Below are 15,000 nucleotides of genomic sequence, written 5' to 3'. Positions count from 1 at the left end.
GTCGAATTACTAAAAATTGACATTAAAATTACTAAATTTTAAGTTTTCAGTTTGGCAGGTCTGCAGGTGACTCAAAAAGGGGGAGTCACGAGTCACACACCATTAGTCGCCTTTTACGACCCGCTGGCTTGGCGTTGGGCTATATATAACCCAGGTGAACAGACCTCAGTGGCTATTGCTGTTCTTGCACCCTCTCTGTTGAGGGACCCCGGACACCACACAGGGGAGTCTTTGGGTGCACTAATCTTTCTCAAGAAAGTAGTACCGTAATTTGGGGTTTCTTGGGCCATTTTTCTTGAAAAAGATTAGTCTTTGGGTGCACTAATCTTTCTCAAGAAAGTAGTACCGTAATTTGGGGTTTCTTGGGCCATTTTTCTTGAAAAAGATTAGTCTTTGGGTGTACTAATCTTTTTCAAGAAAAATGGCCCATGTAACCCCAAATTATGAGGGTACTACTTTCCTGTCTCAGTGCATCTTTATAAATAAAAGTCTCAATATTGCTCAGAATCTAGAGGTGCCTAAATGAGTCCAATAATAAAGGGAGTAAAAATTATTCATATAAAAGATACTACATAAACAAAGTAAACGACGTTTCGGTCTTTAGCCTTCTTCAGTTAAACGTTTTTCCTCTTTCTAACAACAAGAGATGAAGTGAGTAGGGAAGTTCCAGAAGACAGTAGAGAATAACAATTTCGCGGCGGCTATGTGAGTTCGAACCCGCGACCTTACTGGTACGACAACTCCGCCTGGCCGGGGAGAGCGTGACTCTACCGTATGAGCTATCCACGATCCCTAACCTAAATTTGAATTAACCCTCTCCTTTCCAACTACAGGAAAATCGTCACATTCGTTACGATGCAACCAACAACTTTCTATCTGATTGTTTTTATTTCTCCATAAACTTTGATGAAAATGTGTTTATTATTATTATAGCCATAAAAACTTGACACTGTGCTGTAGAGCTCATTTTGCTGAACAATATTATGCATCGAATATACTTGTTAATTTTCTGTTTGAGTAAGAAAAATCTATTTTTGTGTTGGGCGGATGTGAAGTTTTGGCGAACATTCGGAAACTGGCCGGTAAGGAGAGAGTTAAAGTCTGCATTTAATAATAATAATAATAATAATAATAATAATAATAATAATAATAATAATAATAATAATAATAATAATAATAATAATAATAATAATAATAATAATAATAATAATACACATTTATACAGAGCTCATTCTCGCGTAAAACACAAGCTCTGGGCACTTTACAATATAAATTATCAATTTTGAAATCCATAGCCAAATCAAGGATTCATAGTGTCAATAAAAGCAAATACAGTAAAGATGTGTCTTAAGATTCTTTTTAAAGGCTGGTAAAGACTTACACTCCCTCAGACCGCGTGGTAGTTCAATCCAAATCTTGTGGCCGAAACAAGCAAACGATCTATCACCAAATTTTGTTCTTGATCTTTTTTCCGAAATTCTCGTTCTAATAATATTATATTTCATCCGTATGCAAACACGGCGCAACAACATTCGTGTTTAACCAGTTAACTGCCGTGCCCTGGAAACACACGAATTGAAAAATTTGGCCAGAAAACTCGTCCTTTAAATATCGATAGATTTAAATGATCCTCTTCTTGGCAAAAACTCTCAAACATGGGATTATTGAAGACTTCGCTAATTCCCAGGTTTGAGAGTTATTGCCAAGATGAGGGTCATTTAAATCGATCGATATTTGAAGGACGAGTTTTCTGGCCAAATTAAAAAAAAAATAATAACGAGTCTTTTCAGAGTACAACAGTTAACTGGTTAAAACGCTTTTACGGGTATAACTTGTTGGTAGTAGTAGTTAGCCTCGCAGTCCGAATGACACTTGCTGAGAATTGTGTGATTCAGTCCTAGTCCTCGTCGATGAGTATGCTGCTCTCTCCATCCATGTTGTTAATTGTTTCCATTGGTCACGGCTGGTGGTGATTACTCGGTATGTATTTATTCCGTCATCAGTGGGGCGAATTTTATAAAAAGATTAACAGGTCTAGTATCGGCACTTATCATTAACACACCAAGCAATCATCTAATGAAAACTGTTTCGGTGATGATGATGATGATGATGATGATGATGATGATGATGATGATGATGACAATTATAATAATAAAATAATAATAATTAATAATAATAATAATGATAATGATAATATAATAATAATAATAATAATAATAATAATAATAATAATAATAATAATAATAATAATAATAATAATATAATAATAATAATAATAATAATAATAATAATATCATTACAATTTTTGTCATCGTAGTCATCATCATCACCATTATTATTATTATTATTATTATTATTATTATTATTATTATTATTATTATTATTATTATTATTATTATTATTATTATTATTATTATTGTTGTTGTTGTTGTTGTTGTTATAATTGTTGTCGTTGTGGTCGTCGTCTTCGTTGTCGTAATTGTTGTTGTGAATGCACATGACCTTTCTTGCTTGTTGAATAACAGAGCGGGAAGAAAAAGAAGGGGGAAAAAGGAGATAAATAAATTAAAGATAAGAAATAGATAAGACAACTGAGGTAAACTTGTTAAACAAATAGAAAGATAAAACAAAAGAAAAATAGAGATAAATATCTGATTGATCCACGAGTTAACACCGACCTCTCAACATGTGGGGTAAAGGCTAAGTCCGACCTCCCCCCTGTCCCCCTGTCCCCCTGTCCCCCATTTTCTGCTTCCAACTTCCAACCATTTTCTTTCTCATTCCTGCATTCTTCTGGCCGACATTGGATTTATTTATGTGTTGTTTTGAGTGAGTTTTTAAATATTATTTTATTATTGTTTTCATTTTTATCTATTTATTTTAATTTATTGTTTTTTTTTTTTTGTTTTTTTTTTTTAAATCTTAGTTGTTGTTATTGCTGTTCCTTCTACGTATGTCATCTTGCTCCTTCGTTGTTTTTATCGTCATTGTTATAATAGTAATAATAATAATAATAATAATAATAATAATAATAATAATAATAAATAATAATAATAATAATAATAATAATAATAATAATAATAAGAAGAAGAAGAAGAGAAGAAGAAGAAGAAGAAGAAGAAGAAGAAGAAGAAGAAGAATAATAAGAATAATAATAAGAAGAAGAAGAAGAAGAATTATTATTATTATTATTATTATTATTATTATTATTATTATTATTTATTATTATTATTATTATTATTATTATATTATTATTATTATTATGATTTATTGTTATTGTTATCATCATCATCGTCGTCGTTATTAATATTACTATTACTATTATTATTATTATTATTATTATTATTATTATTATTATTATTATTATTATTATTATTATTATTATTATTATTATCAGTAGCAGCAGCATTATCGTCACCATTGTTATTTTGATTGACAGAAGATTCTCTCTATTGACCGCATAATGCTATTAATTCTCCCCTACAGAGCTAATACGATTTAAACCCTGCGCTCAAGCGGGTGGTTGGATGGGAGCATCACCCTTGAATCGTATACCTATGATGTTCGCATGGGTGTACGATCCGATAGTGATGTCGTTTCTTCTTCTCTTTACTAGCCTATCCTGCTTCTTTGGTTTGTGATTGTATTTTTGACAGGGGATATTTTTTTTCTGTAAATCTTCTGCCTGTTTGTTCTTGGTTATTTATAATTTAGCTTATGATATCTTTAGGTTATGATTTTGATTTACATTTGTACTATTTTTGTTAGTGTTAGGTTGCTTGCTTTTTTGTTTCAGCGGTCTCTCATATAACCTCAATTGTGTTGGAAGAGACCTAAAGCAACAAACAAACAAAAAAAAAAAAAAAAACCCTGCGCTCATAAGAGTCTTAGAGATTCGGTGTTTTTTTTTTTTTTTTGTTTTGTTTGTACGTTTCTTTTTATTACTTTTTTGTTTTGTTTTCTTCCATTTTGTTTTCAACGAATCGATGTTATGTAGCTATGTGGTTGCCAGATATGTAGTCTAAAACAGATCGTCATCTTTATCATCATCATCGTCATCATCATCATCATCGTCGTCGTCGTTGTCGTCGCCATCATCATCATCATCATCGTCATCATCGTCGTCGTCTTCGTCGTCGTTGTCGTCGCCATCCTCATCATCATCATTGCCAACTGTCGTTGAAATTGAGTGGCTCTAATGCAGGTCCTCGATTTTGTGTATGTCAGGCCTGCGGTTCGATCCCCCGTTTTTTTTTTTTTTTTTTTTTTTTTTTTTGTATATTTATTTCTTGCTTTGTCTGGCACCTTTCATTTCAAACACATTTGTTCAGAGCTTTCGTTTAAGGTTACACATAGTTTTATATGTGTTGCTACGTTATATTCGGCTGACGGATGTTGTGAGTATTCTACATAAACGCACAGCATCGATAAAGCAGTTCTGTAGCAGCCGATGGCACGTTTGAGTTCAGTAAAAAGACTCACCAGAAAGCGAAACGAGAAGGAGAAAAAATAATTCTCGCTGTTAACGTGGCTAAGCTCACAGATAGAAAAATAAAAATAAAATAAAATGAATCATAAAATAATACAGAAAAAAAAAAACAACAACAAACAAACAAAAAACAACAAAAGAAACAAAACACAAATCAATCAGCAATCACTCGATGAAAAAACAGAACACAAAATAAAAGTAAAACAATAACAAAGAAATCCACAAAACAACAGGCAGATACGACACCAATTTAAATCACACACCACTGGACGTTTATGCATGTTATGTCCATATGACTGATTTAAATTAACTGTGTTTAATTCATGACTGGTTGGAGGCGAAATTATGATGGATTCAACTGGTATAGAATTGAGATCGACGTGTACTTATTTGCAGGCCTGATAACCCAATTCTCTATGGGCTCATCGTTGTAATGGGACTCTTAAAACAAAAAAAAAAAAAAAGGACGCAAACTATTGTCCATTACAACAATGTTTAACTTGGCCCATAAATGGGTCCGGATGTCAGACCTGCATATATGTGCCCGTCGATTGAGATAGATAGGTACACGAAATGAAAGTTATAAGAAAAATGAATAAAATTAAGATTTATTTTAAAAGCACCAAAAAACAACAAGACAATAGTATTAGAGATCGGCTGTTGTCGAGAGAAAAAACAACAATACACACTCACACACACACACACACACACACACACACACACACACACACACACAAGCAAAACAAAATTAAACGCAATGACACGACAAACGGTTTAAATCACACACTACAACCTATGTGTACAAAATAATCAATTGATTGTTTATATTCGATTCATGAATAGTTGCAAGAGGCGAAATTATTATTATGATGTTTTCGACTGGCATTGAATTGAGATATCACGCAATGAAAGCGATGAAGCGAATAACAAAATACATAATCATAAAGATGTTTTATAAAAAAATGTATTTCTACGGTTGGACGGTTTGCCAGTGCTTTTGTCATATTTTAAAAGGCAGTATCACCACTTTTGGAAAATTGTAGGAGAGCGTTAAATATTGAGGAAAAAAGGTGTTTTTGTCTGTTTTTTTGTTTATGTTTTCTTTTCTTCGCGGCTATGTGGTCTAGGGGTATGACACTGCCTTTCGGAACGGAAGGTCCAGGGTCCGATCCTCGTTTGGGGCATAGTTGAGTCCTTGGAGAATGCTCTTTACTCACATTCTCTCACCGTACTCAGGTGTAAAATAAAATGAGTACCTGGCAGTTAACAGCGTTGTCTCTGTCCGGGAAAAAAATTGTAATATCGCCTAACAGGCGTCATGTCCCGTCCTTAATGTTAAATATTGCTGTTGGCCAGGGACACTTGTAAAGCACTTTGAGCACCCCGGGAGGGGGGGGGTGTGGGGGGGGGGGGGGGGGGGTCTAACCATCGACATGCGCTTTTGCAGGTCTGATAACCCAATTCATTATGGGCTCGTTGTTGTAAAGGAAATTAAATCTCAATAGAATAAAACAGTGACGCAAAAAATTGTCCATTACAACAATGTTTTTAAACTAGGCCCAATAAGTTTGTTCGGATGTGGGACCTGCATAATATGCACACATAGGTAACCGTGCATCGATACTGTCTCCAATATTGTTATATTAATAGGTCCCGTTTTATACTTACACATATAGACCTTTATTAGTATACCATAATAATATGACATTATCAATAGCTCGTTTTTCAGCATGATGTAAACTTCCGATCTTTTGAGAGAAAAAAAATTTGAAAGAGTTGGTAGGCGTTTTATCGATAGATTTCCTATAGTGTAGCATTGAATTTCATTTCTTTTCACTGAGTATCCTTTATGTGTGTAAAAACATAGGTAAAGACCTGTGTTGCCGTTGTTATTATTAGATATATCGCACCGTGAGAAAGTGGATGTTTTATGGAGTTGATGTCATTGTGGAATAAAAACCGTTTTCGCAGGTTAGGCGAGGCTTTATGATGTGATCTCGTCTTTTGTTATTGTAGGTAGTGGTGTTATTATATGTCTTAATAATAATAATAATAATAATAATAATAATAATTAATAATAATAATAATAATAATAATAATAATAATGAATAATAATAATAATAATAATAATAATAATAATAATAATAATAATAATAAATAATAATAATAATAAGATAATAAATAATAATAATAATAATAATAATAATAATAATAATAATAATAATAATAATAATAATAATAATAATCCGTCGTCGTCGTCATCACATCATCATTAATATTATTATTATTATTATTATTATTATTATTATTATTATTATTATTATTATTATTATTATTATATTATTATATTAATATTTGTTAGTAGTAGTAGTAGTAGTAGTAGTAGTAGTAGTAGTAGTAGTAGTAGTAGTAGTAGTAGTAGTAGTAGTAGTAGTAGTAGTAGTAGTAGTAGTGGTAGTAGTATTTTTCAACAAAATGGGATGAATGAAACACTTCACATCGTCTGTAGTGTTTTATTATCCCGTTTTGTTGATAAAGGGGAAACCCGAAACGTCCACATTATCGATCTCTTTTCGTTTATTAAATCGAAGCTTACATTCAATTTCACATTGTTATTCATTGTGAGACTTGCGGCTTTGGCTGTTAGGTACTAAAGGAATGGCATTTTTTTTTAGTGCGGCTATGTGGTCTTTTGGTATGACACTCGCTTTCGGGTCGGAAGGTCCTGGGTTCGAGCCTCGCTCGGCGCATGGTTGCGTCCTTGGAGAAGACTCTTTACTCACAGTCTCTCACCGTACTCAGGTGTAAAATAAGTACCTCGCCGTTAACAGCGTTGTCTCTGTCCGAAAAATTGTAACATCGCCTAACCGCCGTCATGTCCCATCCTAAATATTAAGTGATGCTGTTGGTCAGCGACCCCTTGTAACGCGCTTTGAGCACATTTAGTGGATATTGCGCTACATAAAAAGCTCAATTATTATTATTATTATTATTATTATTATTATTATTATTATTATTAGTTATTGGTTTTTAAATTTATCGATTGATATCGATTTTTTTTTCTTTTTTTTTTCTCCAGATCTTCCCCGAGGCTGGGAAGAGGATTATACCAATGAAGGACAAGTATTTTATGTTGAGTGAGTGCATTGAATTTTCAATTGCCATCATCATCATCATCATCATCATCATCATCATCATCATCATCATCATCATCATCATCATCATCATCATCATCATCATCGTCGTCGTAGTCGTTGTTTCGTCGTCGTCATCATCATTATCATTATCATCATCACCATCATCATTATCACCATCGTCATCATCATCATCACCATCATCATCATCATCGCCGTCTCGTTGTTATCATCATCATCATCATCATCATCGTCGTCGTCGTCAATCATCATAATTTATAATCGTCATCATTATCTAATCATATTCTTGTGAGATTTTTTCAAAATGGCGGCGCTGAATAGCGACGCACAGTTACACCTATGTGATGAATTCTTTTGATATTTATTTGTTTCATGGCAACATTTCACTCATTTACGTATTAAACGTTGTATGATTGTTCGTATTAATGAATGGTATGTACTTCAAACTTTAAAGTTTAGAGTTCTGCTTCAAATCCTCGGAAAAATCGTTCGTATCAATGTTTTTGTCTCAAGGAAATCGAAATGGCGGCGGCCTTGTTTACTTCCGACACAAAAGTGCACCACTTATTTATCTTATTTCGCGATTTGTTGATTGAAGACCTATCCTTCGCTTAATATTATATAAAGCGTTGTATGATGATTTAGAATTACAAAGAGGCATCAAAAATAATAAACCATCCTGTTGATGAAGTAGAAAGAATTCATGGAAAAGCAATAGAAAGGAAAGCATTCTCAATTACCAACAATAAAAAAACATATTTTATACCATGAATTTGGTCTTTTGCCATCTGGGAGAAGTTTTTGTCAGATTAAATGTGGAACTAACAAGTATAAATCAACGTTCATTCTATCAGCAATAAAAATGTTGAATATTTCATATGGTACAGCAAAACCAAGGATTCATGCGTTGACTGATTGACTGATTAATTTGTTTAATGTTAGGCTAGATGAAGTGACCAATTGATAATGATGATAATATTTGGTGTTGAATTGCCAAGAATGTAACGAATTGAAAATGAAATGAATATGTTAATGTTGTGTATGTCGCATGCGTTAAAGAAAGAGAGGAAGAGAGAGAGGGAGAGAGAGAGAGAGAGAGGAGAGAGAGAGAGAGAGAGAGAGAGAGAGAGAGAGAGAGAGAGAGAGAGAGAGAGAGAGAGAGAGAGAGAAAAATGGGTAGGAGTGAGGTGTCTGTTCAATGTTATAGTTATCATATAACGTTATGACAAGTGTAACTAAATGACAAATTGCCATATTTATGGACAATAAAGATCTATTATTATTATTATTATTATTAGATCGAAATGTATAATAGTTTATAATAATACACACTTGACCTGTTGTTGTTGCCCATACGTTTTGGGATGGAAATCGAGTGTCACTGGTTCATTTTTGGCTAGTACTAGTAGGTATGGATCCTGGTCCAACGTTATTTTTATTCGCAGGTCTGATAACCGAACGCAGTTATGGCCTTGTTTTAACATTATAAATAATTTATCATCTCAACTACTCTAAAGGTGAGGGTCAAAGCAGTAAAATAGGGCTTATGGGTAATCGTTTAAAATACGTTCCTCCTTTTTCACCAATCAGCACTGATTAGTGTGTGTGTGTGTGGGGGGGGGGGGGGGGGGGGGGTCCCGATAGCTCATTTGGTAGAGCACTCGCTTCACACGCAAAGAGACCGAAATCGATCCCGGGTGTAGTCGAGATTAGATTTTTTCTGACCCCCCCCCCCCAACCCTTCCCCCTTCATCCGTCCACACAGCTGTGATTGGGTAGCTGGGTCTGTTAGAACTGACGGAAAGTACTTTGCAATAGATTAGCGTCCTATCCAAAGGATAGCAAGAAATGTCTAGTCTCCATTTCACGCTATCGAGACCGGGATAAACTCCGGCGCCATGGACCTTATGGCCCTGATTGATGCATTGACCAATATTTTCCGTTGGTTTGCAAGAGTTTTGAGATCATAACAATTTTAGCTATCAGACTTTATAAATAAGTGCACGTTGCTCTGGTCTGGTCACGGCATCCTGTTGAGAGCTGAGGTAACATTACATTATATTATTATAATAATTATTTATGGTCCATCGTTGTCAGCCCTTGTCACAACTGGGCTGTCACCGCGTGATGACTTGTCATCATATCTATGGTGTCATTTTTCAAAGCATGTTCGGCTTTTTTTTTCTTCTCGTTTTTGAATTGTTTTTTTTTTTTTTTTTTTTGGGGGGGGGGGGGGGGGGGGGGGGGTGTTGCTTTTTAAATTTTATTTTATTCTTATATTAGTTGTTTATTATTTTTAATAATTAAATTTTAAAAATTATTATTTTTAATTTTTTTTTTTATTTGGTTTAGAACAACGTGCATTTATTTGCAGGTCTGATAACCCAGTTCCTTAAATTTTATTTTATTCTTATATTTGTTGTTTATTATTTTTAGAATTTAAAAATTATTATTATTAAAAAAAATTATTTGGTGTAGAACAACGTGCAACTATTTGCAGTTCTGATAACCCAGTTCCTTATAGGCTCATTATTGTAATGAAAATCTCAAAAATTGACGCAAAATAAATATTGTCCATTACAACGATTAACTAGGCCCATACGTGCGTTCGGATGTCAGTCAGACCTGCTTATACGGTATGTACACTCGGTGTAGAATAATACACATTATTGTGCTATTCTCACGCTCTTGTCGTTGGATGGACGGATGAATAATGCGTTATATTCATGAAAATACATACCTACATATTATATTATCATTTGATTTATGAACCAACATGTGCTGAACAATACAGCGCAACCCCTGAATAACTGACATCGCCAGGACCGGGGAACTCGTAAATTATATCGATGACGCTAAACAGGTTTTTTTTTTTTTTAAATAATATTTTAAATTCACCTCTGAAATGTAAGAGTTAAAAAAAAACAACTAATAATCTAAATCAGAAAAGTAACAAAAAAAAAAAAAAAACAACAACAAACAAATAAGAGGGTACCAGTACTCTATGCCGCTATTATTGATTAAAATTAAATTATTAAATGAGCTTGTATATAGCGCAATATCCACTAAACGTGTTCACAGCGCTTTATAAAGGGGGGTCCCTGGCCAACAACAACACTTAACATGTAGAACGTCACATGACGCCTGTTAGGCGATACAGAATTACAAATTATCTGGACAGAAACAACAAATACACTATATTATTTGTCTTGTTTCTTGTTTGAATTCACTGGTGAAAAAAAAATATCATAATGCTGGAACATTCAAAGGCCATTTTCATACATCTATATCAGACCTGCCTACTGTTACGAAACATTCGTAGACTTACGAAATGTTGGCTCCAATTTCAGAATCTTTAAGTCATTGAAAACATGGATTAAAAATAAAAGTTGATGCCAGAGTGTATTATTTTAAGGATTTTGAAGTGTTATTTAATCATTATGAGGATTTTTTTAATTTGTAAAGTTAATTTCTGTCTCCTAAAAACTACGAATTTTTATATTTTCCAGTAGGCAGGCTGATCTAAATAGACCCTTTTAAAAATAAAAAAAATCCCCTTTCCTACAGATTTACAAATCCTGACAGTCCCGATTGTATCGGGACAGTTGGCCGCTGTGCTACAGTAAACTATAATATATGTATATAGATAATATAGGCAATATATACATAATGATATTCCGATAAAGCTAACGACTGTGGGCAACAAGATGAGATGGAGGATCGCCCAATATAATATAATATGGCAATCAGACCGCCTAACGACTACGAAAATCCCGTAGAAATACGAATATTCGACTCCAACTTTGGAACTAGTATTAGATATTTTTTTTGTAATTCAATAAAACTTATTGAAAACGAAGTTCTGGTGCCAGAGCTAGCATATAAAGGAGTTAAATACGTTTTTAAAAGGGCAGGTTGGTAATGTTTAAGGGTAGTTACAATGTCTTCTATGCTATCAACCCTGAAAACTACGATTTTTTCCCTATTTCGTGTAGTAGATAGGTCTGGGCAATTGACCTAAAAAATACGAACAGGGAGTAATCCTTATGTAAGAAGCAGCCGGCTCTCTTGATGTATGACCTCGGTAAGACACGAGACCAAACTCGCACCGAAGCGTGATTGGGGGAGATATCAGTGGGGACTATATTGTTGTTGTTTTATAGATCATATCTCAATGTAATGCTACGCGAATGCCGTTTATTAACCAGTTAACTGCCGTACTCTGGAAAGACATATATTTAAAAATTTTGTCCAGAAAACTCGTCCTCCGAATATCGATCGGTTTAAATGACCCTCATTCATCTTGGCAACAACTCTTAAAGGACTCTGAAAGGATTTCTGGCCAAATTTATAAATACGAGTTTTTCCAGTGTACGGCAGCAGTTAACTGGTTAAAAACGCTTTGTTTTCTTCTCTGCTGCTGCTTTCCATGTGAGTTTTACAAGTTGTCACCGATCATTTCACTAACCACGCTCATTAAAGCTTAATTTTGTTTGCTTAGCCAGACGCCGTTACTCTAAGCTATCAAACGCATACCTTGCATTATGAGAGCTGACTAGATGACCGGCGAGCCAGATACAGCCTCCAAGCGAAGCACAGCCGTCCTCTGGAGGGGAAAAAAACCCCCCCAACATATTTAACAATTTGGCCAGAAAACTCGTCCTTAAATATCGATCGATTTAAATTATCCTCATCTGGGCAGAAACTTCGTGAAGTCCCAGGTTTGCGATTTTTTTGTTTGTTTTGTTTTTGCCAAGATGAGGGTCATTCAGCTCGATGGACATTTGAAGGACGAGTTTTCTGGCCAAATTTTTAATTATGCTTTTTTTCCCCTCCAGAGTACGGCAGGGCATCGGTCATCTCACATTGATGATTGATTGACACGGAGAGAGATCAAACGGATACTAATCTATAACATCGAGACAGCTAGTATGTATAGTATTAGTATAGCGTAGTATACATATTTGTATATACATATCATAGTATTATGATGGACACACGAGATTGGGCCCCATTATGTGTGACTGGCTTGATTTGATGACACGTGTGTTAGTTAAAACGCCGCTGACACGTTGGGTGGTCGAAAAAAATGTTCGTACAGTACAGTACAGCATGCCCCAAGCTTGACTACATCAATCGAACGTTTAAACAGCGTGTTTGACCAGTGTCCGATCAAGAGAGGGCGTGGTGACGAATGGGGATGTATCAATTTTTTTTTTTTTACCTCTTCAGATAGATCCATCGATCCATCCTTCCATCTATCCATCACTCCATACCGTCCAACCATACCTCCGTCAATCCAACCACCCAATCCATCCATCCTACAACCCAATCTACCCAATCCACTCCAGGGTTTTAAAAACCCCAATTCACTCTATCCACCCAGTCTATCCAACCACCCAATCCATTCATCCACCAAATCACCCAATCCATCCGATAACCCAGTCTTCCAATCCACCCCATCCATCAAATAACCCTATCTATCCAATCCACTTCATCCACCAATCCATCCAATAACAGTCTATCCAATCCATCCAATAACAGTCTATCCAATCCACTCCATCCACCAATCCATCTAATAAGAGTCTATCCAATCCACTCCATCCACCAAATCCACCCTATCCATCAAATAAGAGTCTATCCAACCCACTCCATCCACCAATCCATCTAATAACAGTCTATCCAATCCACTCCATCCACCAATCCATCCAATAACAGCCTTCCAAATTCATCCAATAAAAGTCTATCCAATCCACCAATCCATCTAATAACAGTCTATCCAATCCACTCCATCCACCAATCCATCTACTAACAGTCTATCCAATCCATCCACCAATCCATCCAATAAGAGTCTATCCAATCCACTCCATCCACCAATCCATCCAATAAGAGTCTATCCAATCAACTCCATCCACCAAATCCACCCTATCCATCAAATAAGAGTCTATCCAACCCACTCCATCCACCAATCCATCCAATAACAGTCTATCCAATCCATCCAATAACAGTCTATCCAATCCACTCCATCCACCAATCCATCCAATAACAGTCTATCCAATCCACTCCATCCACCAATCCATCCAATAACAGTCTATCCAATCCATCCAATAACAGCCTTCCAATCCATCCAATAACAGTCTATCCAATCCACTCCATCCACCAATCCATCTAATAACAGTCTATCCAATCCATCCAATAACAGTCTATCCAATCCACTCCATCCACCAATCCATCCAATAACAGTCTATCCAATCCACTCCATCCTCCAATCCATCTAATAACAGTCTATCCAATCCATCCAATAACAGCCTTCCAATCCATCCAATAACAGTCTATCCAATCCACTCCATCCACCAATCTATCCAATAACAGTCTATCCAATCCACTCCATCCTCCAATCCATCTAATAACAGTCTATCCAATCCACTCCATCCACCAATCCATCTAATAACAGTCTATCCAATCCATCCAATAACAGTCTATCCAATCCACTCCATCCACCAATCCATCCAATAACAGTCTATCCAATCCACTCCATCCACCAATCCATCAATAACGTCTATCCAATCCATCCAATACCCTCCAATCCACCCAATAACAGTCTATCCAATCCACTCCATCCACCAATCCATCCAATAACAGTCTATCCAATCCACTCCATCCTCCAATCCATCCAATAACAGTCTATCCAATCCACTCCATCCACCAATCCATCCAATAACAGTCTATCCAATCCACTCCATCCACCAATCCATCCAATAACAGTCTATCCAATCCACTCCATCCACCAATCCATCCAATAACAGTCTATCCAATCCACTCCATCCACCAAATCCACCCATCCAACAACCCAATCTATCCGATCCACTCCACCCATCCACTCATCCACCAATTCATCCGCCCGTCCGTCCGATAACCGTCTGACTGTCAGTCTGTCTATCCATCTATGAATCTATCTGTCAGTTTATAATCTCCATTTCTCTTTCTCCCCTTTACACAAAATATATGAGAAATTTCCCACATTTATATAATGAAACGACAAAATATATTATTATTCCCCTTCACTCTACCTCTTCTTCTGTTTTGCTCGACGTATACCTATTTACAGGTCTGATAATCCAGATTGTTGTAATGGAAATACTCTCAAACCAATGCAAACGATTGTCTACAACAGCTATGTTAAAACAGGCCCATAATTGCGTTCGGTTAGCAGACTTGCAAGTACCTATGTGCAGCTATGTGATCTTGTGGTATGACATTCTTTTTCGAATCGGAAGGTCCTGGGTTCGAGCCTCGCTCGGCCCATAGTTGAGTCCTTGGAAAGGACTCTTTAATCACATTCTCTCACCGTACGTA

At 35.5% G+C, this 15,000-nt stretch overlaps 2 protein-coding genes across 5 annotated transcripts in view; both read left to right on the top strand.

Moving 5' to 3' along the window:
• LOC144978685 (uncharacterized) overlaps positions 1–15,000 on the top strand; it is an 84,071-nt gene that overhangs the window by 6,382 nt on the left and 62,689 nt on the right. For all 4 annotated transcript variants that reach the window (XM_078925088.1, XM_078925085.1, XM_078925087.1 and 1 more), the window contains one exon: positions 7,569–7,626. In XM_078925088.1, coding sequence (XP_078781214.1) covers positions 7,569–7,626 — 58 coding nt within the window. The remainder of the gene's footprint in view (positions 1–7,568; positions 7,627–15,000) is intronic.
• LOC144977922 (uncharacterized) lies at positions 11,720–14,324 on the top strand. The gene is made up of 4 exons (XM_078923336.1): positions 11,720–11,728; positions 12,877–13,088; positions 13,694–13,757; positions 14,058–14,324. Exons 1-4 carry the CDS (start codon positions 11,720–11,722, stop codon positions 14,322–14,324), a joined length of 552 nt encoding a protein of 183 aa, XP_078779462.1.

This window comes from Berghia stephanieae, chromosome 8 (assembly GCF_034508935.2).
Source record: "Berghia stephanieae isolate SIO BIC M18660-M18661 chromosome 8, UCSD_Bste_1.3, whole genome shotgun sequence".
NCBI classification, from domain to species: Eukaryota; Metazoa; Mollusca; class Gastropoda; order Nudibranchia; family Aeolidiidae; genus Berghia; species Berghia stephanieae.
The sequence above is the reverse complement of the archived record's forward strand: the minus strand, read 5'-3'. Positions and strand labels throughout refer to the sequence as shown.